At 41.9% G+C, this 25,394-nt stretch overlaps 2 protein-coding genes across 6 annotated transcripts in view; one reads left to right on the forward strand and one right to left on the reverse strand.

The window, feature by feature from the left end:
• The first annotated feature begins 2,593 nt into the window (after positions 1–2,593).
• On the forward strand, positions 2,594–9,051 carry PSMD6 (proteasome 26S subunit, non-ATPase 6). The gene is made up of 8 exons (XM_065845924.2): positions 2,594–2,837; positions 3,854–4,059; positions 4,584–4,729; positions 5,562–5,781; positions 5,890–5,998; positions 7,037–7,205; positions 8,526–8,603; positions 8,750–9,051. Exons 1-8 carry the CDS (start codon positions 2,693–2,695, stop codon positions 8,844–8,846), a joined length of 1,170 nt encoding a protein of 389 aa, XP_065701996.1. The 5' UTR covers positions 2,594–2,692; the 3' UTR covers positions 8,847–9,051.
• A 5,370-nt stretch (positions 9,052–14,421) lies between these two features.
• The window catches only part of ATXN7 (ataxin 7), an 89,675-nt gene continuing 78,702 nt past the window's right edge, over positions 14,422–25,394 (reverse strand). For all 5 annotated transcript variants that reach the window (XM_065845348.2, XM_065845349.2, XM_071813270.1 and 2 more), the window contains 6 exons: positions 24,717–24,799; positions 22,878–23,143; positions 22,263–22,461; positions 21,268–21,389; positions 20,043–20,997; positions 14,422–18,673 (listed from right to left, as the gene is read on the reverse strand). In XM_065845348.2, the coding sequence (XP_065701420.1) occupies positions 18,656–18,673; positions 20,043–20,997; positions 21,268–21,389; positions 22,263–22,461; positions 22,878–23,143; positions 24,717–24,799 (1,643 nt within the window). In that variant the 3' untranslated portion in view covers positions 14,422–18,655. The remainder of the gene's footprint in view (positions 18,674–20,042; positions 20,998–21,267; positions 21,390–22,262; positions 22,462–22,877; positions 23,144–24,716; positions 24,800–25,394) is intronic.

Consider the following 25,394-nt stretch of genomic DNA (forward strand, 5'->3'; position numbering starts at 1 on the left):
AAAAGCTTTTTCTCCCACAGCACATAATGAAACCGTGGCTTTTACCGCCACCACAAACTGTGGATGCCAAAAACGCGGCAATGTTGACAGGGCGTGGGTATTTCTATGGACAGCAAGAATGGCCAGAGATACAACAGTTATGAATGACATGAATTTTGGAAGAGAGGCAGGCCTCCAGCTATGGTTGGAAACCCGTCTTTATTAGGAATTAGGAAAAGAGCTAGGGTGACAGCCAGGTTATCTACTTAAAAGGAAGCTGCACATACTTTCCACCTTCCACCCAGCACTGGAGAGACAGGCTGCAATAACTCCATGTCGCAGTTGATTTTATGTTTCTTCTTCATTTTTTGTGAGCTATTCCAGCTTGTCTGCTCACAGATGATGCTCACCCATGTGCACAGCACCAGAGTGTATGAAACATCAGCCTTACTTAGCAGAAAAAACGCAACCGTCCTTTTCTTCCTAAACAAGGCACGCTAAGAATAAACAGCATACCGCAGCGCCAGAGCACGCTGCCCAAGAAATACAGCTGGGGACAGGATTCAAAAGAAAAATATGCAAGAGGACTAAAAGTATCTGTCATAAAACCCCCTAATTAATAGGCCTCTGAGCAAACGCAAAGGCCAACGGGCAAATAACACAAACACTGTTGCAAAAGGTCTACGTGCGGTTCTTTGCAAAGCATCAAAGCAATTTCTTATCGTGCAATCAATACAAAAGTGATTGCAACTAAAATTTAAAAAAAGATGAACAAAAGACAAAATAGAAAGACCGCTCCTACGGCAACAAAGCAGTGCCCAACTTAAAACAGAGATTCTCCTTTACTTTATCCTAAAGCAACTGAAAAACTACAAGCTGGTGATTTAAATGAAGAAAAAAACCCACCCACACACACACAAAAAAACCACCCCCCCCCCCCCAACATATCCAAACAAAAATCAACCAAACAAAAAATTAACAAAAAGACCCCAAAACAAACAAAACCAAAACCAAACAAAAAAACCACAAACCACGCAACACAGAATCAACACAAGAAATATTAGCATTTATCAAAAATGCAGCAGACAACTGTTCCTTCCAGCAAACTCCTAAATAATTCATGCCCAATATAAAGAAGTCAATCTTTGGAATACACTGTGCCCAAGCAGTCAAGGGAACAGTTTCTCCCATGACCTAGATGAAAAATCCAACCCCAGAATAGAGGCACCAGCAAAAAAAAAAAGTGTTGTGTTTAAAATCCAGTTCCAGCAAAAGACAACATTTAAAACCAAAAAGCGTCTGGAGGAGCTTGGCTGGGTGGGATCCTGCATCCCACAGGATGGCCCTGGGCACCCAGAAAATGCCCTTTGCAGGGGCCAAGCGCCCCGTGCCTGCCCCACTTTAACAAGTCCATGCACAGAATTAATGATGACACATCCAATGCTGTGCCCTTATGCCCCATCTATAAAATTTGGCACAGATAATTTGCGGGCAGGGTGAGCGGGGCAGGAGCAGGGCTGATGGGTGGCGGTGTGACATGGGGAACCAGCCCACCCCACGACATCCACCCACCCATCGTGGCTTGTCATCGCCGAGGAAGAGGACACTTGCCAGGAACACACTCCAGCCCCTGGTACTGGTGGCACGTGTTGCATGAGGTCAGAAAAAAGGAGAGATACTTAATAAAGAGATGGAGAAATGTTAAGAGAAGCTAAATGAAAAATACGTGGCAATGTGGGCTAGAAAGTTCCGTTTACTTGTCTTGTTGGCTTTTTGAGCCACTGGTATGCTTTCAGGTAACGCAGGTAAGCTTTTTCCTGCAACTATGAAGGTTACAGACCTACTTTTAAATTTTTTTTATTGTGGTTTTTTTTTTTTCCCCAGTGAAAGTTGAGATCCCGTTGAAGCGCCTCTGCTTGCCCTGTGCCCACTGCACCAAGCATCCGAAAAGCCATTTTGCACCAGCTGCGCAAAACCCGCCGGAACCCCCGTGCAGGGAGAGCTGCTCCCCGGCTCCCCGGCCCGCCTCGAGGCAGTGGGAGAGAGCGAGCCGTGCATCTGCACCCTATAGACTGCGCGTGCAGGGACCCTACAGCCTGCACTGTGCAGGGGCGGCCCCTACAGCCCGCTGCGTGTGCCCAGCTCCTATTATAGCCTGTGTCCAGCTCCTATAGCCTGCGCTGTGTATGTCCAGCTCCTATAGCCCGCGCTATGTGTGCCCAGTTCCTATAGCCTGTGTGCCCAGCTCCTATAGCCCGCACAACTGCGATGCAGCCCCTGCCGCCGGCGCGTTTGCAGCCCCTATATATAGCTCGCCCTATGCACAGGCACTGCCCCTGGAGCTTCCGCCTGCTCAGCCTCTATACACTGTACGCTGTGCACAGCCTCTCTATCCACATGGTGCGTGCCCACGCCCAGAACCCGCACATCACGCTCGCACCTATAACCACGCTCATCCCTCCCTTACAGCCTGCATGCTCCCTATGGAGCGCACTGCGCATGCGCGCCGCAGAGCTCGCAGCCCCCCTCCCCGCAGACTCTCAGGCACCGCCTCGCGCATGCGCGTCTCCCTCTGCACACGCGGGCCTCCGGGACGGCAGGGGGCGCAGCGAGGCGGAAGCCCGCCGCCGTTTCCGCCTGTCGCGGCTGAGTCACTGGGCCGCGCCGCCGCCACCACCGGAGCCGAGGTGCCCCGTCCCGTCCCGCCGCCGCAATGCCGCTGGAGAACCTGGAGGAGGAGGGGCTGCCCAAGAACCCCGACCTCCGCATCGCCCAGCTCCGCTTCCTCCTCAGCCTCCGGCCCCGCGCGCCCGACCCCGCGGCGCGCGAGGAGCTGATGGCGGCCGTGCGGCTGCACAGTGAGTGTGGCCTGGGGGCGGGTTGTGTCCGGGTGTGCGGGGCAGGGGGCTCGGCCTCCCCCACCCGGCTGGGGCGGCTCTGCCTGTCCGGAGGCACGAGTGTGCGGGCAGGGAGCGGGTCTGGCCGTGATCACTGATCCCAGGGCCGTGTGGAACGGGGGAGTGTTTGTAGAGTCAGAGAATCGTTGTGGTTGGGAGGGACCCTCGAGGTCGTCGAGTCCAGCCGATAAGCTCAGACTGGCAATAAGCCATGTCCCTAAGGACCTCGTCTACGCATCTTTTAAACCCCTTCAGGGCTGGTGACTCCAGCACTGCCCTGGGAAGCCTGTTCCAATGCTTGACAACCCTTTCCGTGAAGAAATTTTTCCTAATATCCAATCTAAACCTCCCCGGTGCAACTTGAGGCCATTTCCTCTTGTCCTGTCACTTATTACTTGGCAGAAGAGACCAACCCCCTCCATGCTCCAAACGCCTTTCAGGTAGTTGTCGACAGTGGTAAGATCTCTCCTCAGCCTCCTGTTCTCCAGGCTGAACTGCCCCAGCTCCCTCATCAGACTTGTTATCTTGTGTGTGTGTGTGTGCCTGGTTCCCAGGGGCATGGAGCAAAGGAGAACGGGGAGTGCTAGGGGTCATTTGGGGTAGCGAGGGGTTTGGACACATCAGGGTGGTGCCATGTCCCCAGCTTTGGCCACTGTTACGTAGTGCTGGTGTTTTAAGAGGTAGGAGTTGAGCACCAGGGTCCAGTTTGCTCAGAGTCATGTAAATAGTAAGAGAAGTGCAAGTGGGAGAGGTGGAAAAAAAGTAGGGATAGAAACGAGTCAGCAAAAAGAAGGATTACGGGCAAGGCCTGTTTAAACACCAGGTCTGCCATGTCTGTTTTTAGTAGGTAACTGATCATAGAAAGGACATAGCTGGCATCGACAGTCAGTCGCGTTGTCCTTCAGCACTCTGCTCTGGAAACATGCACACACTTGTTGCAGCAGTTAATCGCAGAACCCTTCCTGTGTTTCTTTCAGATATGGCTCCGTATTATGAAGCTCTCTGCAAGTCTCTGGAATGGCAGATAGACACAGATCTGCTGAACAAAATGAAGAAAGCTAATGAGGAAGAATTGAAACGTCTTGACAACGAATTAGAAGATGCAGAAAAGATCTTGGGGGAGAGTGAAATCCGGGATGCAATGATGGCCAAAGCTGAGTACCTGTGCAGGATTGGGGACAAGGTGGGTTCATGGCAGAGGCTTTGTAGACTCATATTAAAAACACTTCATTGTAATCCTCTTACCTGGACAGGCTCCAGTGAGCACTGAGTGACTTGCAGTGTGTTTTCTCTGTGGCATGATTCAGACATGGGTAGGAAGCAGGGGAGGGTGTTACTGTAATTTAAGTTATCTAGGGAAAAAAAAGGAAGTAGCCCTTGAAAGAAAACCTATTTTCTATTTGCAGGGTTATTTTTCAGTTTCCTTGTGTTTTTTAGACTTTTCTAAGCTGTTTACAAAGTGTAGCTGAAATTACAGAGTACATTTTCATAGTCCTTAGATTTAAAAGATATATGAGGATCAGTGCTTTTAACTTTATTTAAACTCTGATTCTTAGAATTACTCAGAATACATAATGTTAAAGTTCTGTAAGAAACTAATGAAGTCACAACTATCAGCAGAAGACAACGTGTGTACTTACAACAGACATTTTGTAAATATTCTAGGTGCTTTTAACATTCTTACCATAGAAAATGCTGTCTTGTTAGGAGGGAGCTCTGACTGCGTTCCGCAAGACTTATGACAAAACTGTGGCACTGGGGCATCGTCTGGATATCGTGTTCTATCTTCTAAGGATTGGCTTGTTCTATATGGATAATGACCTCATCACACGGAACATTGAAAAGGCAAAAAGGTACCGTTTGGGTTCTTTGAGTGCACCAAAGCACTTTTGAGACAAGGCTTAACAAAAGACATGTCATTTCTTGCTGTCAAGAAATGACTAAGACTGGTTGTGAGACAGAAGCACAGAGTGGTGGGCGCATGTTACCTTGTACCAGAGAGATTCCTGTTTCTGGATTTTTTTTTATATGAGAGGGAAGAGAAAACAAAGGTTAATATTTTATGTCAGCTATTTTCTAGCAGCTGACTTGATTTTAATTTCTAGCCCACACCCCTGCTCCCACGTTTCTGTTCTGTCACTGTTGGAAGACACATAACTTCGTGTGTTATTAGGTTGTACGATAAAGCGTAGTGCAGGATTGGCAGCAGAATCCAGCTGCTGCCAGTGCATCCAGCTGGCTCTGTGAAGTGACAGCTTTTCCTTTAGAAGCAAGAGCCCCATCTCAGCACCATGTGTTTTGGTGCAAAAGTGGCAACTTTTTAATTTCTTCTGTGCTGCTAATTGGATGGCTTAGATATTAGCAGCATAGGCAGTAGAGATATGTTGCCACAGCTGAGGCTGACAGTACTATTTACCTGCAGATTTCAAAAGACTGTTGTCACAAGCTTAGAGGCTGTAAACTTTTCCTTTCAGTTGAAACTTGCACTGTGCAAAAGCGTCTGGCCTTTCCTGTCCCTAGGAAGCCACTTTCCTACCTGAGAGGCGTATATACAAACTGTAACATAACATGTTATTCTTTCTCTGATCACATGGTATCAGTTGATATACTGCACTTACTTACTTATCACTTACTACATAACTCATTTACATAAGTAAATTTAATTTCTTTTTGTTCTGTTTTAAGTCTAATAGAAGAAGGAGGAGACTGGGACAGGAGAAATCGTCTCAAAGTGTACCAGGGCCTTTACTGTGTAGCTATTCGTGATTTCAAACAAGCAGCAGAGCTCTTCCTTGATACCGTTTCAACGTTTACATCCTATGAACTTATGGATTACAAAACATTTGTAACATATACAGTCTATGTCAGCATGATTGCACTGGACAGGCCTGACCTGAGGGAAAAGGTAAGGAAAGCAGATGGAAACACCGGTTCAAACAGACACAGCCTTTCTTTAACGTTTTTATCTCTGGGTTGAAAGTGATGCCATTTAAATACGTTTGTTTGCTTTCAGGTTATTAAAGGAGCAGAGATTCTGGAAGTCTTACACAGTTTGCCAGCTGTACGGCAGTATCTCTTTTCCCTGTACGAATGCCGTTATGCTGCTTTTTTCCAGTCATTAGGTAAGGCTGTGTTCTTCTCTACAATACTATTGCAGGTACTTCACTTATTTCTTTCAAATCATCCACAACTTTCAGGGAGTAGCTACAGTCTAAAGATACTTTATGCAGGGGGAAAAAAAAAAGAAGATTCTTTTTTTTAAACGATGACCTAAAATTCACTGCTGTTTGATTTTTCAAGCAAACCAACCAACCAGCCAACCTTTGCATCCAGTGAGCTTTCAAAAGATCCCATCTGATTAGGTGGGAAGGCATTTTGAAAATGGCTTTGGAACGTTGTCTCACCTGAAAAGACAGGTCAGATGGGGAAGCTCTGAAGGGTTTTATGTTTGATAGGAAACTACATGACCTATAGTCTAAAGGCCCCAAAATCCCAACCTGTAAGATAAATGCCAGTTCTCAGACTGCTTGCTTTTCTTCTGTGAGATTTCGAATACAAGAAAGTAAGATCCCTTCAGTTTGTGGAAGGTTCAGCCTGCTGAGATTAAGAGCTAAGGGCAACATTTCTCTATTCCTGACCCTCTCACTAGCTGAGAACTGAAACAGGAGAAAAAGTTATTTCGGTGCCTGGAAATCCTTGTAGCTAATTTAAGAGCTAGTACTGGGAAGGTAATGGCATTTCCTTAGGCAGCTTTGGGTAACAATGTTTCTTCAAGTAGTTACATCCCTAGTACTGCTGATTCCCAGCACCACTCTGCTCCTGTGGGACAGCAGATCCCAGCACTTGCCCTCAGGAAGGTGGTCACCCAGGAGCACGACAGAGAACCAACACCCTGAAAGGAGGATTCTCTGCTGACAAACAGGATCATTAGCTTTGCTGCAATCTTGTTTGCATGTTATTGCTGCTTCTGATTCTAGAACTGATGCGGATTATACGAATTTCTCTTTAGTGTAAAATACCTTTCAGATTCTGAAGTATGTAAGGATACAATATAGTTATAACGTTCATGCTGATTACGTATTAACTGGTGTTCTGTGTTTCGTTTACTTAACTGATATTTTACATTTCTAAGATATTACTGACCTTTTTTTTTTTTTCAGCTATTGTAGAGCAAGAGATGAAGAAGGATTGGCTGTTTGCACCTCACTATCGATACTACGTACGGGAAATGAGGATTCACGCGTATAGTCAGCTCCTAGAGTCTTACCGGTCATTGACACTGGGATACATGGCAGAAGCATTTGGAGTCAGTGTAGAATTCATAGATCAGTAAGTTATTTGACTTTTTAAGTTCATAAAGATCTCACTTTACACCTTTTAATTATTTATGATGATCCCGTTATGAATATATTCTACTTTGATTTTAAACATGGCAAGTCATGTTTCTATGGAAGAGCTTGGCTGAATTTAAGTGAACCTTATGTTTCAGTAAAGAAAATAATTTGATCGCGTTTTCTTATGACAGCTTTTCCAGTATATCTTTCACTCGAAATGCCATATGAGAATGTAGTCTTTTATTAGTAACTTTTTATAGTGCTCTATCTATTGACCTCCATGTGCTATGAAACTTAGGATTTTGGAGGATGACTTAATTAACAACTATGCAAAAACTTAACTATTACAACTTTGGGGATCTGCACACTTTATGTACCCCAAAAGTCTCCTCCTTTAGTTCTGTTTTCTTTCTAGTACGTGGACAGGATCTGCTGCTTTTCACTTAAATCAAACATACACTGTGGTCTCAATTTGTAATTCTTTCCTAGGGTAAAACAAACAGATTCAGATCATGATGAGAACTGTCTTGGAGTGAGAAATTGACTTTTTCTCTGTGTACATGAGACAGTTTGTGTCAGATGCCTTCACAAGAGTCATTTTTCTTTCATAGAGAGGTTTCAGATTTTCCAACACAGAAAAGTGTTACAGAATACTGCTTGAAACATTCAGAAATTAATTAATAGGGGTTTCAAGATAAACTAAATACCATTCAATTCAAAGGCAAATGTTTTGAAGTCATACTATGAATAGTTCTTATGCTTCCAGTAATTTATTACTAGTTGTAACTTGTCTTACTGTTGATCAGAGTAATGTTTTCTTCTACCATCAGACATGTGCTGTGGACCACCAGCTGATTAAGCAAAATAATAATAATAATAAAAAAAAGCAGCATATTTAGAGCTACTAGAGAGTAGGGAGCTATTAAGAGACTTTTCTAATGAACTGACTGGCATGAAGATATTTACCTCAGGCCGAATTCCAAATAGGCACACGACATGCCTGCTGCCTTTGAGCTTGAAGAGCAGTTGATGCTCAGCTGAGTGATAAATTGTACTAATTCAAGTATGACACTTTGGCCTGAGAAGAAGGTTCTAAGATGTTTTGTATGCAGATCCCTAGAATGATTATTCTTTTGAGTAATATCCAAGCTTTAATAAGATGAGGATGCATAAGATACCTTATGAAAATATATAGGCTGTTGTTTCAGAAATACAAGAGCGGTGACACTTTTTCGTACCAGCAGGTTCAGAGCTGGTAGGTTGACAAGTCGTTGGTGAAACATGATTTAACTGCCTTTTTCTCTTCTTTACTTAGGGAGCTTTCAAGATTTATTGCAGCTGGGCGATTACATTGCAAAATAGACAAAGTAAATGAGATTGTAGAAACCAACAGGTATGCTATCAATTCCTCAAAATTGTTTGTGACAGCCCAGTTGAATTCTGTACATTTTTATATTTATTACACTTATTACACAAGTGCACTGGTGTAAAACATATTCTCAATTCTAAACTTTTTTTTTCTTTCCCCCCAATTCCTAGGCCTGATAGCAAGAATTGGCAGTACCAAGAAACCATCAAGAAAGGAGATTTGCTGCTAAACAGAGTTCAGAAACTTTCCAGAGTAATTAATATGTAATTTTTTTAATGCAAGGGAATGCAAAATTTAGATGTTTAAAACATTTTGGAAGTAACCTATAAATATATTGTATAACTTGGTATACTGTAGGTAAAAAAAATTACTAGCGAGAGAGGTAGCGTTTTTACTTTCCACCTCATTAAGTAAACAACGTTCTCTTTTGGTGTATGGATCCCAGTTCATTTATTAAATGTATTATACAGTTGGTGATCTCTTGTAATATACTTTGTTCCTTTACTTGACTGTGTATACAGCATTCACTATTTAATAGCAAAGCAGGGTCAAGAGCTGTGAACAGAGAGAACTAAGGGCGATTCTATGCTTGCTTCTTTAAGGATTCTGTATTTGAATCAAAGGTGAAAGGAATCAGTTGCACAATAGTAAAGTAGCCAAAAAAAAATCTGTTGAGATTGTGTGCTGCCCAGACAGCACGAATTCTTGTTACAAGAGGATTACAGCTTGAGGGAGAAGAAATAAGGATGAAGCAGTAACATAACCACAAAAACTGTAAGGACCACAACTTTGGGAACATTTTTATCTTAAGTAGCCTCTCCTTCACCTTTTTGCTAGCTGTTGGAAAGAAAGTTGGCACATCATTAGGAAAGCCTTACAGTTGAAATTACTTCCTCTGTTAGATTTGCAGATGTCAAAAATGATGGTAGGAACAGTGGAAGGTGCTGTTGCAGTTTGACACAACTGATCAAATACTGTAGGGGGTTACGGTTTCTGTCTTCACAGCTGCTGAGGAATAAATGTTCCAAGTCGGCTGCTGCCGTGCTGATGACACACGGTTTCTGGCCGCAGCAGAGCCTACGGCTGCAGCTGTCACCCGCCTGCCTTGGCTTGCGGTTTCTTTTTTCCTCCTAAAGAAAGTCGGTGACTTAGCTCTGGTGGCTGTTTGATGCCACGGCCCTTAGCAACAGGATCCCATTACTGTCTGCATTCAGTGCGACTTTTCGCACTTGCAGTAACCCCAACAGGTAGCTACGCCCACAGGGTGACCCTGACAGTTGGAGGCGACCGTCCAGCAGCCAAAACAGCTGGATGTCACCTGCCTGCTCCTCTTGCAGGGACATCACAGGGGACCTCCCATCTGTGGGTCACTGCTGCCCACCTGAGGTCAGACTCCTCAGCCACAATGTTGAGGGTCCATTAATATTCTCTGTTGAACTGTTCTGAAACTTAAAATACAACCCGATGATTTTGGTTTTCTTTCACTGCTTACTAGAACCTGTGCTGGGTTTTTTGGTTTGTTTCCAAGTGGCAGCTACTTCACTGAAGTTTAAGGATTTAAATTTCAAACTACTAATTAGAAAAAATTTTGATCTTCACTTTCTTTGGAATAATGAGAGCAATAAAAGAGAACCCTGCTTTGCTTACCATGCGGTCAGCTAGCGATTCTGTATTTTGTGTGTTCACGCACATATCGCTTCTTATAATGTTTTAATTAACTTAAGCCAATATTCAGACTTTTCAGAGCTGCAATAATCTCTCAGTTTTTCTAGATCTGTTCCATATCAGATAAAGTACAAACAGCTAAGAAGACTTTAGTTCTGGCTGTCATTTGATAAAATCTTTTCCACCTTCCATACATGCAAACGTCAAGCATCTCAGAAGACCACACATACTACAGACACTCTGGGCCATAGGTGTCACTGAAGTGAGGGGTTGCTTTTCTGCTGCACAGATTAATTTTCCTTTCCAACATATTTATACTTGGAACTGGCCTTAATTAACTATATCAGAGTTTTTTGAGATGAATCTCAGTATTTCCATTCAGCTTGTGTATTACCATATATAATTTAGCTGTCAGTGGAAATGAACAGACACTTTAGAAAACTAGTCCTAACATAGGCTTCAGTCGCTCAAGAGAAATCTTGCTGCTTCTTAGGGTAGGTAAAAGCAACAGAAAAAACCCAGAAATGTCTACTTTGTGAGGAAAATAAAAGTCTTACTAAAGACTCTTAGTGTGCCGTAAGATATTTGTAGACCTTTCACTTTTTCTTTCATTCTCACCTGTGGGAACCAAGCATTTCAGGACCTGGTGTTCTCTGCTCAGTTAACTGAAAAATCAGAACATTCAAAAGAGAAACGCACATACTCTACCGGAGCAAAATGAGAAGTCATTTTCAGTGTGCCTCCAATACATGAATTCTAGAGAGAATCTTCATTGAAAATCTCAGTGTCATCTAAAAAATTTATGATTGTACCAGAGACAATTTTTCAAAGGTCTCAACTTGCCTTGCTCATTTTCTGATCTCACATATGCCCTGTGAAGCAGAATCTGGGAGGAACCTGCAGCACTTCTTGACAAATATTTTTGGGTAAGTCAGTCCTGGCAAGAAGGTTGCAGCAATTTTACCTGAACAATTTCAGGCTTTCAGCAGCAGTTCGCCCTCTCAGTCATGCCAGGTTCTGGACAGTTGTAGGGAAAATCAACACCTCCTGAAACGCACAGCTGGCTACACAAAGTACAGCCAGAGCAGCTGCTGACACTGCTCTCCTGAGAAAGAAAAAAAGAAGTAGTAACCTGGTACATAATTGTTTTTCCAAAGAGGGGTCCAAGGTGACCAGGCCTTGAGCTGGTCAAGGGCACAATTCATTCTATTCTATCATTTTTAACTGCCTACTTCAGTTTCCGTGTCAAATCTGAAGCAATGGGATTTCTGCTTCCTTTAAACCCTGAAGTAACTTCAAATTACCTCTCACCATCCCCTGGGCACGTTACTTTTACCTTTGGTTATTTCATCTCACTATTTCCACCTCTTTAACTCTGATTGTGAGTGGCACTCCAGACACACCCGTTCATTCCTCTGTCTTGACACCTTTCCCTGGATTGATAGTCCACGTGCCAAAGCTGTACATTCTTCTCTCATCGTTAAAGCTCCTGCGGTTCCTTGAACTAATGCCATTCTCCAGTTTCACTTTGGAAGGCTGACTTCACGCTGGCAGCAAGGTGGCCAGAACCAGACACAGGTTTCAAGATGCGGCCACACCACGGAGACACTTTCCCCCTCGCTCTGCAATACACCCACTGCCGTTAAGCTGTGGAAACATGGGAGGGAAGGATGGGCCACGGGGTACTGCAGGGTTTGTTACTACAGCTCTGCTACGAAGTGGTTGAAATCTCGTTTGTGTGCAAACATTCTTTGGCAGAGAGCACCTAATCTGGGCAGCAACACACTGTCCCTGCTGATGCTGAACAAAGGTTTTGTACCCATTTGGCTGCAGATGTCAACTCCAGCCATTTCTTGTTGGCTCAGACAAAGCCTTTTTACAGCATTTATCAGGCCAGTTTTCACCCTTTGCCAGAAGGCCTGAATCCAGGTTAGTTTGAACAACTTCAAAAGAGGTTTCTGAAACTCCTCTAAATTTTGGTGGGCCAGAAAAAAAACAACCAACCAGATTAAACAAACAAACACACACCACACACCAAAACAACCACCAAAAAACCAACCAAACACACACACAAGCATATGCTGCTTTTCCATGACAAAGATCCCATGCTGCTTGCTAGGAACAAATCCAGCAGCTAACACAGTTCTGAGCCAAAGCACTGAGAAAAGCATTCAGTCAAATTATGAGCCCCGTGGTGGATCCTACAAGCCACGTGTGTTTGAGTATTTGTTGCAGCAGAACGTGATAATAATGAACCAGCAGTGATTTGCACTCAAATAACACCGATTGCCAGCCCTCGCGCAGGTTGCTTCAGCAGTTGCTGTACTACAAAGGCCGGGCTGTTGGCAGTGAGGGCACTGGGCAGCTCCGCACCCCCACCTGCAGAGCAGCACCTGCCGCAGGTGCAGGACCTGCATTTAGAAGTTTTCCTACCCAAGGCAGGTTGTGGCCTTTGAGCCCAACACATCTCCACCAGAAGGCAAACACCTTTGGGTTCAAAGGACACTCACAAGCTTCCATTTTAAATGCAAAGGGCATCGACAATATGTGCATGTACCCAAAGCCATACGCACAGAGAACCCCCGACACTTGGATTTGTGTTGCGCGCACTATCAGGCTGGAATTCCCATGTCACCAAGTAACTAACTCTTCCTGGACATAAACTGGAGTGTTTTCCTATGAGACAATGAGCGGTAAGAGAGAAATTTTCTATCCACTCTACAACTACCTGAAAGGAGGTTGTAGCCTGGTGGGGGTTGGTCTCTTTTCCCAAGTAAAGAGTGATAGGACAAGAGGAAATGGCCTCAAGTTGCACCAGGGGAGGTTTAGTTTGGGTATTAGGAAAAACATCTTGACAGAACGGGTTGTCGGGCATTGGAACAGGCTGCACAGGGAAGTGGTGGAGTCACCATCCCTGGAGTGGTTTAAAAGATGCATAGATGAGGTTCTTAGGGATGTGGTTTAGAGGTGGACTTGGCTGCGTTGGGTTAATGGTTGGACTTAAAGGTCTTTTCCAACCGAAATGATTCTATGAGTGATGTCTGTATTTAGGGGGCTCTACTCCACCACCTGGCCAGACAGTATTTGTCACAACAAACCCCTGCACTGAGCTGAGTCACTGGGAGAAGCGATAACCCAGCGAGCAGCTCTGCAATGCAAGCTCACAGTTACACGGCATAATCCCACCTTTCCTCCTCTTTCCTCACCTTACCACGTTTTCAGGGATGCGGATCCCTATTTTAAACGCAGTTAAACGTGGAGTTAATCCTTCAGTCCTGAGGCAGGTGCAGGTCAGGGTCACGGACTTGCCTGAACACGACGAGAAGCAGCGAGCCCAGCTCCCATCACCGGTACAGCCCAGCACAGCCACCGCTGCCAGCAGCTGATCGAGTGGAGCACAAATCAGAAATTGCCACTAGAAAAGGTATTTTCAGGATGGTGAGGCAAAAAAAATAAGTGAAAATCTTCAGTCAACGCAAAAATTTAAATGTAGAAATATTAAAGTACTCACTGTAAAAAGGCAAAGCAGACACTGCTTGCTGCCCGACCCTTCTGTTAAATCTTGTAGCTTTTATTCCAGATGACTGGGAAAACTGTTCTTACTGTTGTAAAAGGAAAATAAAAACAAAAGAAAGAAGAGAGGGAGAAAATAAAGGAAGCATTGCCATGGATATAACCACGCCGTTCTATCCCACTAACAGGCGTTTTACCGGTTTTACCAGCTGCTCCTCAGATGTCACCGTCACACGCGCGGCCTGAGTCGCATGCAGAGAAAAGCCTGGGAGAGGATGTAACCTGTTGAATTCTCACACCGCGTTTGAAACGGGGAAAACACGGAAGATGCTTTTAGAGAAGGAAAAAAGAAAACCAAAAAAAAAACCCCCAAAACCCAACCCACGATCATTCAACATACTGCATTTGGGGTTGTAACAGCTGCTTCTCCTTTTTCTGTTTAGAAAACGATACAAAGCGTGAACCTTGGGTAAATAAAAACACCCAAAGCGTCCTTTGCGCAGGGAAAATACTGCGGAGCCGACACAGGCATCTCTCAAAACCAGGGACAAACGCCCCGATCCGATCCTGCCGGGCCAGCTCTGTGCCACCCCCGCGGTGCTGGGCTGCAGTGACAGAATTTGAGCAGATCCAATTGTCTGAAATTAGTTCACATAGGCACTGATACAGAGAATGTTTTCCTTTAATGGTGAATGACTTTATAATGAAGCAGAAACATATAATGTATTCCATGCAACCAACCTCATTTATTGAAAAGTCCTAATTTTATTGCCTTGTTTAGTAACATGTTTGTTCAACAAACTAATCTTTTTCATGAAGCAAAGCACAACTTTTTCTTATAAATAGTATAAATTATTTTATTTACAGAAACTTGTTACAAAACAAATAGACTATATATTTATTTTTTCTTTTAAATATCCAAAGTAATCTTTCTATCCCATGACATTTGTTCATGTACTATACAGCAGCCAACACAGAGTTCAGCTGATCAGATGCTCTTGATTATGTATACAAATTATCGAACTATTCACACATTTTACACAGGAGATTGCTTTTAGAACCAGGCTCAACACCGAGCAAGATGCTTTCAAGGCCTACATTCACATTGACATTATGTAGTGCTCATCGTAAAGTTACCTTTAAAACGTAAAATATCTTGCACAAAAGGTAAAAATAATTCTTTTCTGCTGGACAGTGGAACATGTAAGAATCTTTCTAAGCCCAATTCCCTCCTCCAGGACAGAATGAGTGAAAGACGAGAAAGAGATTCCTTGGCAAGAGAACTCTAACAGGAAGACAACTGCCTTAAAAATGTCATGTGGAATTCACATCTTTGTTTTTTAATGGTTTCAAGAGGTACTTACTTGGTTTTGTTTGTTTCTTTTCCTGGAATACCAGCTATTTTGGACATTTTCTAAGTTCTTTCATTTACGAATACCCCCCTTTCTCTACCCAAAATGAGACAGTTAAATAAACTGCTGGTTAAAACCATATTTCAAACCCTTGGCATTGTATCGAATATGTTATCACTGGGATTGTTCCAACACAAGGTACTCTAATTAAAAGATTTTACAACAGTTACCAGCATCGTTCGCTTTCTTTTGTCAATCCATTACTTTCAGGAAATATACGCATATATGTGCGTGTATGCATAGATACACACACAAATATATTATAGATAGGTGGAAAAAGCAAGCTCCAAAATTTCAACTGAACATTCAAGTCTTTTAAGGAGAAGCTGTCTAAACAGTCCAAGCTTAAAACTAGTTATATCAGGCACTTTCAGTTTTTCCGTTAGTTTTAAACCACATGAGACCCACACGGATGCGCACGCGCACACACAAACACTACAAAAAAAAAAAAGATAAAAATCAAATAAAAAAACAAACTGAGAAGCAGTGTGTCACTTCACTAAATGTCATCTTCTGGGAATCGGGCAACCGACGAGCGACGCCGGAGCGAGCGCTTGGGCCCCGATCCTGCGCTCGGGGTCCCGCGGCAGAGCCCGGGCACAGGACCCGGGCGGCGCTGGGCGTGGGTTCACTCCCAAGACGTGGAAAGGGACGCGGCTTTCACAAAAACGGAGGCGTCCCCTTCAGTTCGCAAAAGTAGGCATGTTAGACTATTGGCTTGGCAGTGAACCACTTCAAATTATAAAAAGGTATTTGCTTCTTTCCCCGCGCCCCCCCCCCCTTTATTTTTTTTTGTTTATTTTTTAATTAATTAATAAATAAATACTAGATGATCTCAGTTGTACCAAAACTGGATATAAGAAAAAAAGACCTGTGCAAAAATACATATTTAAATATGTACAATCAATTAACAAAATATGTCTTCTGAAATAGGGATACTTCAATATTTATAATAGAACAAGAAATTCCAAAATAAAGATACAAAAGTATGTTTTTTTTTCTTTTTCTTGTATAATTCTTTGTTCATCATTGCAGCAATTTTTTAGGTTAAGAAAACTGCAGGAGTCATAACGAGAAGTTGGAAAGACTATAAAAACTGTATATCTTAAATTAATACCAAAATCTGTCTAGAAACAACCCAGCCACTGCAAATTCAATTTTGCAAGGAAAATTCATTTTAAGCTTCCTTAGTTATTTACAGTTAAGAACTATGTGACAATAAAAGCTTCAGGAACAATGTTCTGCTTATAACCAAGATCTAAAACATAATATTGAAGCAGGTCTATGCTCAAGGGCAGACAGAATTTACGATGTTCTAACGCTTTACACCCAACAGCTTAAACCGCACGCCGCAGGGGGCTGCAAACATCAGCTCTGTACGAGCAGAGATCAGGAATTCACCTTGCAACACGTCTGCAGGCTACTGAAGGAGCACGAGTTTGCCGTTTATGCTTTCAGATCAACAGAACCTTAAAAAGAAACACAGAGGAGAGTTCCATCACAGAATCGCTAGCGCTCAATCGTGACAAGTTTTTGTTTCCTTTACCTTTGTGCCTATCAAGAGTCCAATTGCACTTGTGACTGACGCTCTCCTGAAGCGGCAGCTCTGCCCCAGGGACTTCATCAGAGCGTGGATTTCACTCCAAACGTGCAGCGCTTTATACGCTTTGATTTCTCTTTGTGGCATAGCGCTTTGGTTCCTTTTACATTAAACCAATCGCAGTCCTAATAATCCTTTTAACAGGGCGTCTTAATAAATACAAATCCTTTTGTTCCTGAAAAGCTATTTTTTTTTTTTTTAGTTTGCATAATAAGTGTCTCTAGTACGTTGCTTTCTCAATGCGATCTTTTCAAATTCAAAGCTAAAACGTCTGCATAGAGGCTTCTCATTGTTTTGCTGTATTAGAACGATTTCGAAGCAAGTTCAGTTTAAACTGAAAGCATCGTTAGGTAAACAACAAAGCAACTGCTACTCAGAGTGGCTTTGGATTCCCTGATGTACCACTTGCCACCAGAACCGGGCAGGCTGGGCTACGCCAACAGCTGGGCAGGCTCAGATTGTCTCTTCTCAGCAATAGCTGGTGCCCCTTTAAGGCAGAAAATAAAATACCTTCTGGGTTAGGAACTGGTTTTCCTTTCCTTTGCCTCCTTAACACAAGTTTAGTCAGTTTTGAGACTTTACCTGATGTTTAAAAAGTAACAAAAACATCCAGACGAACCAAATCATAATACAATAAGCCCTTTAGCAGAATTCACTTTTGAGGTGTTTTGAAGCAAGAGAAAATACTTCATAAAAATTGACTGGACTATATAAAACTGTGTAAAGCCCCTTTTATTCGTAAAGCTTGGGCCGGTGGGGGACGATTGCGATGAGAATGAAACGACATCTGCACTTTACGGTGAACTCGGCTGTCAAATTGGTGTTTAATCCAGAATTTTGGAAAAAAACCCACCTTACTGCGTGGCTGAAAGCATAACACGTTAACAATTTAGTTCTACAAACAAGGCATAAAGTCACTGACTTTAGGTTGTTTAGAAAATATTTAAATACTTTAAATACTTAGTCTTAAAAGGGCTATCCAGCCTTATTTAACCAATACAGCTGTTGTTTCTTTTTAAATAGCAAAGGTATACAGGTCAATAAATAACGTTCTTTGGGCATATAGTTGTAGAGGTTATTTGCCTTTGTTTGATGGGTTTGGATTTTTTTAAAAAACAAAGTTCAATTTTTCTTCGGCAATCAAATCTTTTTCAAAGGAATAGGAAATAGGTTTCGCATCATGCAAGTATGACATTTTTATACTTGTTTTTGAGCGATGGCCTCAAACAAGTTTTTCTGGGTTTTGTTGATTTCTTTTTAAACTCCTGATAGTTTCTTATCCCAAATTACTTGCAAAAGGCTGGGCAAAACACAGACTATTTTTTGAATTGTGCTATTTTGATATTCCGTTACAGGAACATTGCTATAAAAACGCTAAAGCCATATTCCCTTCTTGAGGGCTTCTTTCCGTTGTGCCTCACACGTTTTTCCCCTTGTTGCGGGGTCCTCTCCATTGAGGGTGTCTGTCTGGTTAGCTATCACCTACAAAAGACACCATCAGTATAAAAATAAGTCAACAGTAATGTTTATTTCCCCCCAGAAAACATTCCTTTGCCCAACCAATCTATGTCAAATAGTGGCAAGACGATGTACTCCTGTAAGTAAAATCTAACAGCTGTGTAGCAAAAGTCCAGACCACCCTTAACACTGATAAGAGCAACTTTGTGGCTGAACTTCATCCAGTGTCCATTTCTAGTATATTCGCTGCTACAGACATGGCTTCAGGGAAATTCCTTGTTTTAAGTGACAGTCCAGTAGATTTCCACACCTGAGGACCATGGGAAGTTGGGAAAAGTCAAGGCATCTTGGAGTCCAGAAATCCAGATAGAGGTTTTGCTTGTAGTGAAAATTGTCCAGTCCGTTTCTCACCGGGGTGCATTCAGCTGTCAGGGACGTGCCTTTGGCTTTTGAGCAAGCAAAAGGGAGAGAAGGATGAGTGAGCCAGGCTGTCATAGCACATGCCCTTAAAAGACATTTTCTGGACGACAAGAGCATATTTTGGGGAGAATCACCAGGCACAACGCAACACCACTAGTATGTGGCTGGCTTCTCTAAGGCTTGACAATTCTCAAGCTAGAGCTCTTAACGGTTTCAGGCATTATTTCCTTCCTTAAAACTGATACTGATTTCAGACACTATTTCCTTCCTTCATTCACTCACATTATATTTATCCTTTATCTAATAGTTACTATTTCAACTATGCAATGTAAATAAGTCCAAAAATAAAAGGAGGAAAAAAAAAATCTCACATTGCTAAATTTGTTACAGTAAGCACAACACAATGATGAGAATCTTCCTCTATGGCTGAAACTGAACATCCAAAAACCATTCTGAAAAAGCTCTTACTGACCTCTTAGCTCTCCAGGTACACAGATTTTAGGTTATTAGCACCAGAGGAAACAAAAGGTTTCTTGGGTTTTCCATCTCAAAGACTCCAGTTCTAAAGCCACGCTCTGAAATTCCATCTTCTGTACTCTCTTCGAGCTGTATCCAATTATTTTTGCCCCTCCAATTGATCCTCCAAGCCAATTTGCATAGTTTTATTACAAAGTCTGAGCTACTGGTTCCTAAATTCTCTGTCATCTTAACTTCAATAACCTTCCCTCCTGATACACTACTGTTCCAGTGTGATTTATTTAAAAATATCCAAAAAAACAACTAAACACAAAACCCCAAACTAAATTTTAAAATGGGATTTTACGTATCCATGAGATCTGCTTCCTCTATACTCAATCTGCTTGCTTTACTGACTATCAAGGTTTCTATCTTATTTATAACATTTAATCTTGTTATTACTAAGAAGTTAGTCAATGACACCTTGGGATAATAGGCTTATTTTATCACAGTATCACAGTTGTGTTATCAGCATCATTATGTTCCACTTTGTAGAATGTTTGCTACTGACACAGAAACAAGGAGTCAGGCTGAGACACACATCTCAGTCCCACAGTTGGCTGGCAACATTTACCTTTAGATTTATTTTTTTTTTCAAATGTGAGGACTGAATTTCATCTGAAAGCAACTCACAGGCAACATCTAAGGAACTTGGAAAGTCATATTTAAGGTTATTTAAAAAAAAGAAAGCTACACTTTATGAGAGTGTTTATAAAAATCTTGTGTAAATGTACTATGAAACCATGTAAAATGGACAGTGGACAAAAAAAGAGAACTATCACTCTGAAATTGGCTAACTAATATTTAAGAGAACACCTCTAACGTAAGCACGTGAAGAGGCATGTTCATAGTGGCTTAGTTTGAGACAAAATTTCATACCTGATGAAAAAGAGAATTGTTCATCAGTCCTTGTGTCCCTGGGATTGCACCAGTGTGTTTTGCATGGACATTGTTCATCGATGTCAATTTGGCAACTTTGTTTGATTTGCTGCTGCTGCTGCTGTTTATGCTGCTTGAACCAGGTGAGCACTTTCTTTTCTTTCCTATTAATTTGTCAAGGGAAGTATGCGAATGTGAAAAACTGCTGTGTGAATTTACAGTCAGCTCGCTGGACTGATGAACAAACGGCCCTAAGGAGAGCGTGGAGTCGCTGCTGTTCATCATCACACTCATCCTCTTTATCGACTCCGCAGGGCTCCCGGTCGGAGGACCCCTCCCTGATTGCTCATGTTTGAGGCTCACAGAGTTCGCTTTGCTCGTCATACAGTTGAGGCCAACGCTGTGGGACGAGGCTGTCACCGACGGGTGATAGGAGGTCCCAGAGCTTCCAGAGTTAACCACACAGTTTTTTCTAAAGGACTCTGTGGAATGAGAAGGTGCTAGCAGTGCGGAACTGTTTTTACGCTTCTTTCCTGAGCCGCCGCTGCTACTGACGCTGCCGGTACTGTTACAGGTGCCACTGCCAGCAGAAGATTCCTTAGGTTTAAAAGATTTGCTGGATTTAATTTTCTGAGGTTTGCTGGGCATAGGTGAAGGTACAGAGGAAAGCACTGTAGGTGTTGAAGGGGATGAAGACACTTGTCTTGATTGCATACTGCAGACAGGATCCACCGCACCCAAAGTTGCAGGATTGGCATTTAGTGTCGTTCCATGGGATGGTACCGATTTATTATTCAGAGACACGCAGGAAGGAGACACCAATGCTGGCGATGACATAACCGTGGTGGGTAAGAGGAAACCTGCTGCACTGACACCATACTGTGAAGCAGGCATTGAGTTTGTCCGATGTGGTGCACGAACTGATGCTGCGTTAGTAGACACTGGAGGAATTTTCCTGCAGGTGAACAGGAAAACAAAAACCTACGTATCTACCACTCTTTGGAATGACACCCAGTCTAATAAAGCTCCATTAAAGTGATTGTACCTTGAGATTGATTAACGCCAATAAACATCATCTTAAATTAATAGTTACTTGTTGCAAAAACAAAGCACAGACTATTAACCTTTGATTCAATTAATCCGAACCAAGATTACTATTCTGTAACTATAATCACAGTCTTCAAGTGTTTCTACAAATACCAAGAACTCTTTCCCTTCTACTCACTTCCACATCTGTGAATTCAGATGCTTCTCGAACATGTAGTCAAGTGCACATCGCAAATGGTTCCATCGCTTGTCAAACACGTAATAACCTCTTCCAATTTGCCGGCTACCAAATGTGCAAAACTGAAAAGACAGATTTTCATTGGTGCTTTCTACTTTCAGTAACAACTCTCTGAATAACAATGCACTTGTTTACAAATAAATAATTGCTAAATGAATATGCTTTTACATGTTTAAATCAAGGATAGAAAAATAGAAATTATCATTTTTATTTCTATGGTATAACAACTATTTTAAATTTTTGGCAGTGGTATATTGGTATCATTTTCTTCCCATCCAAGGCTCCCTTACGACCAAAAGTGAGGGTCAAATTTGAATGCCCCTGATTAAACAGGGAAAGAGAGTGTGGTTTTGTATGTATATAACAACATAATACATATAAGTAACATCCACTTCAGAGGACCTATCATCTATCTGCTTGTAGTCTGTTTAAAAAACCAAAGAGGAGATAATTGATATATAGGTTAGGCAATAAAGCTTGTGCTTTTAGTTAGACTAACTAGCTTCTGTCAAGATTTAAATATTAAAACAACACATTACTGCTACCTCTACTGCCATGACTGGCACTTTAAGTAAAAATTGTGTGTGTGTGTGAGGGAAAGTCCAACAACAAAATCTCACCCAAAAGACCCTGCTTACATGTCCTTACTGCAAAACCACAGCCCTTCAGAGCGGTTACCAATTTCATCTTCAGTATTTTGGCATTTTGATTTTTGGATTAGTGAGGTCTGAACATGTCTCTTTAGCACATTTACTTCACAACTACAGTTAAATCTTCACTGCCTACTAGCCAACAAAATAATTTTCTTAAAATCAAGAAAACAAACAAACAAAAATCATATGCCCAATAGAAAAGCGCTCTTAAAACCCTCAAGTAACGTGTTTACAAGTTCAGAGCCAGTCAGAGAGCAAAGTCAACCTGAACTCAAAACGTACAGCAGCTGGTTGAGGATGATGACCTGAATAATGACAATCCAGTTTTTCAACAGGCTCTTCTTTTTCATCACATTCTCCCTCATCGCTGGATAACCGAGGTGCTGGCTCAGCTGCAGGCAAGGGAGGGTGCGGGGACTCGTGGACAGAAGGAGACTCGCTGGGGACATTTCCACCGTGCTGGGCTGGACAGCCTGGAGGCCTGGGCAGGGCGAGCAGGAAAGGTGTTAGCGAACTACGTCTAGGTAAAAATTCCAAGCTGAAGTGCTTTTTGTTACTGACAGCAGGAAATCCTCACAAACAGATTTCTGATATTTTCCACAGTCTCACATCACATCTACTGAGAGGAAGCACAGAAGGTACGATACCCCTGGAAAAACAGCTTTGCCTTCGTTGCTGAATCACTTTCATTGATGCAACTCAGCTTTTACTGTTTCAAACACCAAACCCTCCTTGTATGAGTTACAGCTCAGCATGTAATTGCTAATTGCAGAGAGTCAGCAAGCCTAGAGCAAAAATATTGCCCCGTTCATCAGATCCATATCACTCTTTCAAAATCCACCTGAGGAAGCTACCAGTATTAATTCCAGACCATTAGGATGGGCAGATTTTCCTTACCTTGGAAGACTGGGGGGGTGAGGTTTGGGTTTATTAGGTAATAAAGGCTTTGACTCCGTAAGAGTAACTCCATGAGAATTTTGGTGCAGCTCCTGGGAAGTTTTCGTAGGTGATGGATGTGGTTCCCTGAGAGGGGGCATCTGCTGATGATGATCCGAATGTCGAAGAAGTTCCTTTTCCCTGGTTTTGCTTTTGTGCTCGGCTAATAACACATCAAATCGTTTTCTTCGACCCTGTACAGCCCTCCGCTGGGTTAAGGAATGTGTCTGCAAAACCATGAATCAATCATTAATCCTGTGCTATTATATTTGTGGAAATTAAACAAGCAAAACATGTATCTAGAGCTCTAGAGCAGAGAAAATCATCACACCTGTGCTTAAGTAAACAGGGGGAAGAACGACTTAGAAAACAAACTTTAAAATCGCTCTGTAGGTTCCTATATCCCTGTCTGACACAAAAATAACAAAAACCAGCAACTGAGTAAAAGGCTTCTTTCAAAATACTTTTAAAAATAAGCTGCTAAAGCTCTTATAAGGTTAAGACTAGAATTGAAAATCTTTTTACATCAAGATTTTAATTGTCAATGTGGTATCGAAAAACATTTCTCTCATCCTAGTGGATAACCAGGAATACTAAGTATTTACTTTCCTTTATTGAAAATATTATACACGTCTCCCATTAAAAGTCTGATTTTAAAGATGAAAAATACTTATAAAAATACTTTGCCTTGTTCTATGTACTAATACATTCCTTGAAAACTAATGTAATCGAAAAGATATTAAGGAATGCAAAAAAATCAGCAGAATCCACAGTCCTCAAAGCTCTTTGAGGGTCTCGAATGCTACACATAGTAAAATGTATACGTGTATATATGGCACAAACTCTAGGCAAAGTGAAATAGATGTAGGTTATTTTTCTGAATTGTTAAAGTCACAGACAATACCCTTTTTTCGTATGGCATAAAAGGTTTGATTAGGTTCATTTTAATAGGTAAAAATTATTATCACATAATTCAGACACAAACAGTGATTTCGAAAAATATTTTATAAGTAGGTATAAGGAATAGCTGAGAAACGTTTTTACTTTTTCTCTTTTGCGCTTCCATCTAGCCCTCTTGTAAAATCTTCACGCTTTTCCCTCCTCTATTAGCAAACCAATTGCCTCCCCCCTGTAATTCCAAAAGGGCAACATGTTCAAGTTCAGTTCCTCTGTGTCATTAGTACCAGCTTCATTTACCTTTGTTCTGTAGGTGGTTTATTTGCCAGATGCCTTCCCTACTGACAGTTTAGCCACTTTGCAGGAAAATAGCTAAATATTACACAATTGCAGGGGATCTGATTTTTGGTTCCTCGGGACTAAGCAATAGCCCTCTGTCCACCGAGATTGAAGCCAGAGAACACATTTTATCTGACTGAAGGTTTTCACAGATGAGAGGAGTAGCCTGATTTATTCAACTTCTGCATAAACAAGTAATACTTTCTATGCTTATGAGGAATTTTGAAGTTCATGATCTATGACCCACAGGTCATCCCTAAAAAGAACATGTTGGCCCCCTACTGCCTTACAGGTGGACTAACATTATTTGTCCCATGTCAACATCCATGTTTAAAGGGCTTATACAAAGCTACAAATCTCTGGGTTACTTTACTAAATATGTTTTTGAGCAAATAATGAAACAAACTTTGAAAAAATTCCTCCTTGGTTCTCTGGAACATGTTTGAACAGGCACCATTTACAGTGGTAATTACGGACAGCAAAAAAACTCGTAGTCTTCTGTCATATTTCACAAGATATTGAATAAAAACTTCACACAATCTTATTCTGATAAAGATATCCCACCTTGCATGTCAAAGACCTAGTACAAGGTTTCCTGGTTTCCACATCAATGACACCACAGTATATATCAGGATCAAATTCTCTCTCTGTCAAAGGTACACAGAATTGAGAAGTTATCAAAAGACATTTTGATATACTAAAATTTATTTTTGTTATAAAAATTAACCACAGCAGAAACTGCTTTCAAATGTAACACAGGCAAATGTACAAGTGAAAAATGCACAATAAAATTGTACAAATACAATTTTCTGTACTCTCAGCAAGTTTATGGTGTGCTGGAATATAGACTTCAAGTCTACAAACAGAATGGAGAAATTCACAGCTGTAGGGACCCCAAAGGAGGAGCAGATCCTGCACATTAGGATTAGAGGTCAGCATCAGTATAAACTGTGACAAACAAATGGTGTTTTTTTTGTTGTTAGTTTAGATGTTAAGAACTTTTCTACCATTCTACTAACACTCAAAGTTATTGTGTTTAAAAAGTGTAAAAGGCAGACTGGGTTTATATTTTTGAGTTTATGAGGTGCTAGTTGTTCCAGTTCTATGTACATTAAGCTCTTCTATTATCTTTAAAGCTTTTCTTTTCCCTCTTTCTATATGGAAGGTCCAAATGTACATTAATGAAATATAACAAGGGAAAGTGTAGAGTCTTGCATTTGGGCAGGAACAACCCCAGGTTCC

The sequence above is a fragment of the Patagioenas fasciata genome, chromosome 10 (assembly GCF_037038585.1).
Source record: "Patagioenas fasciata isolate bPatFas1 chromosome 10, bPatFas1.hap1, whole genome shotgun sequence".
Classification (NCBI taxonomy): Eukaryota; Metazoa; Chordata; class Aves; order Columbiformes; family Columbidae; genus Patagioenas; species Patagioenas fasciata.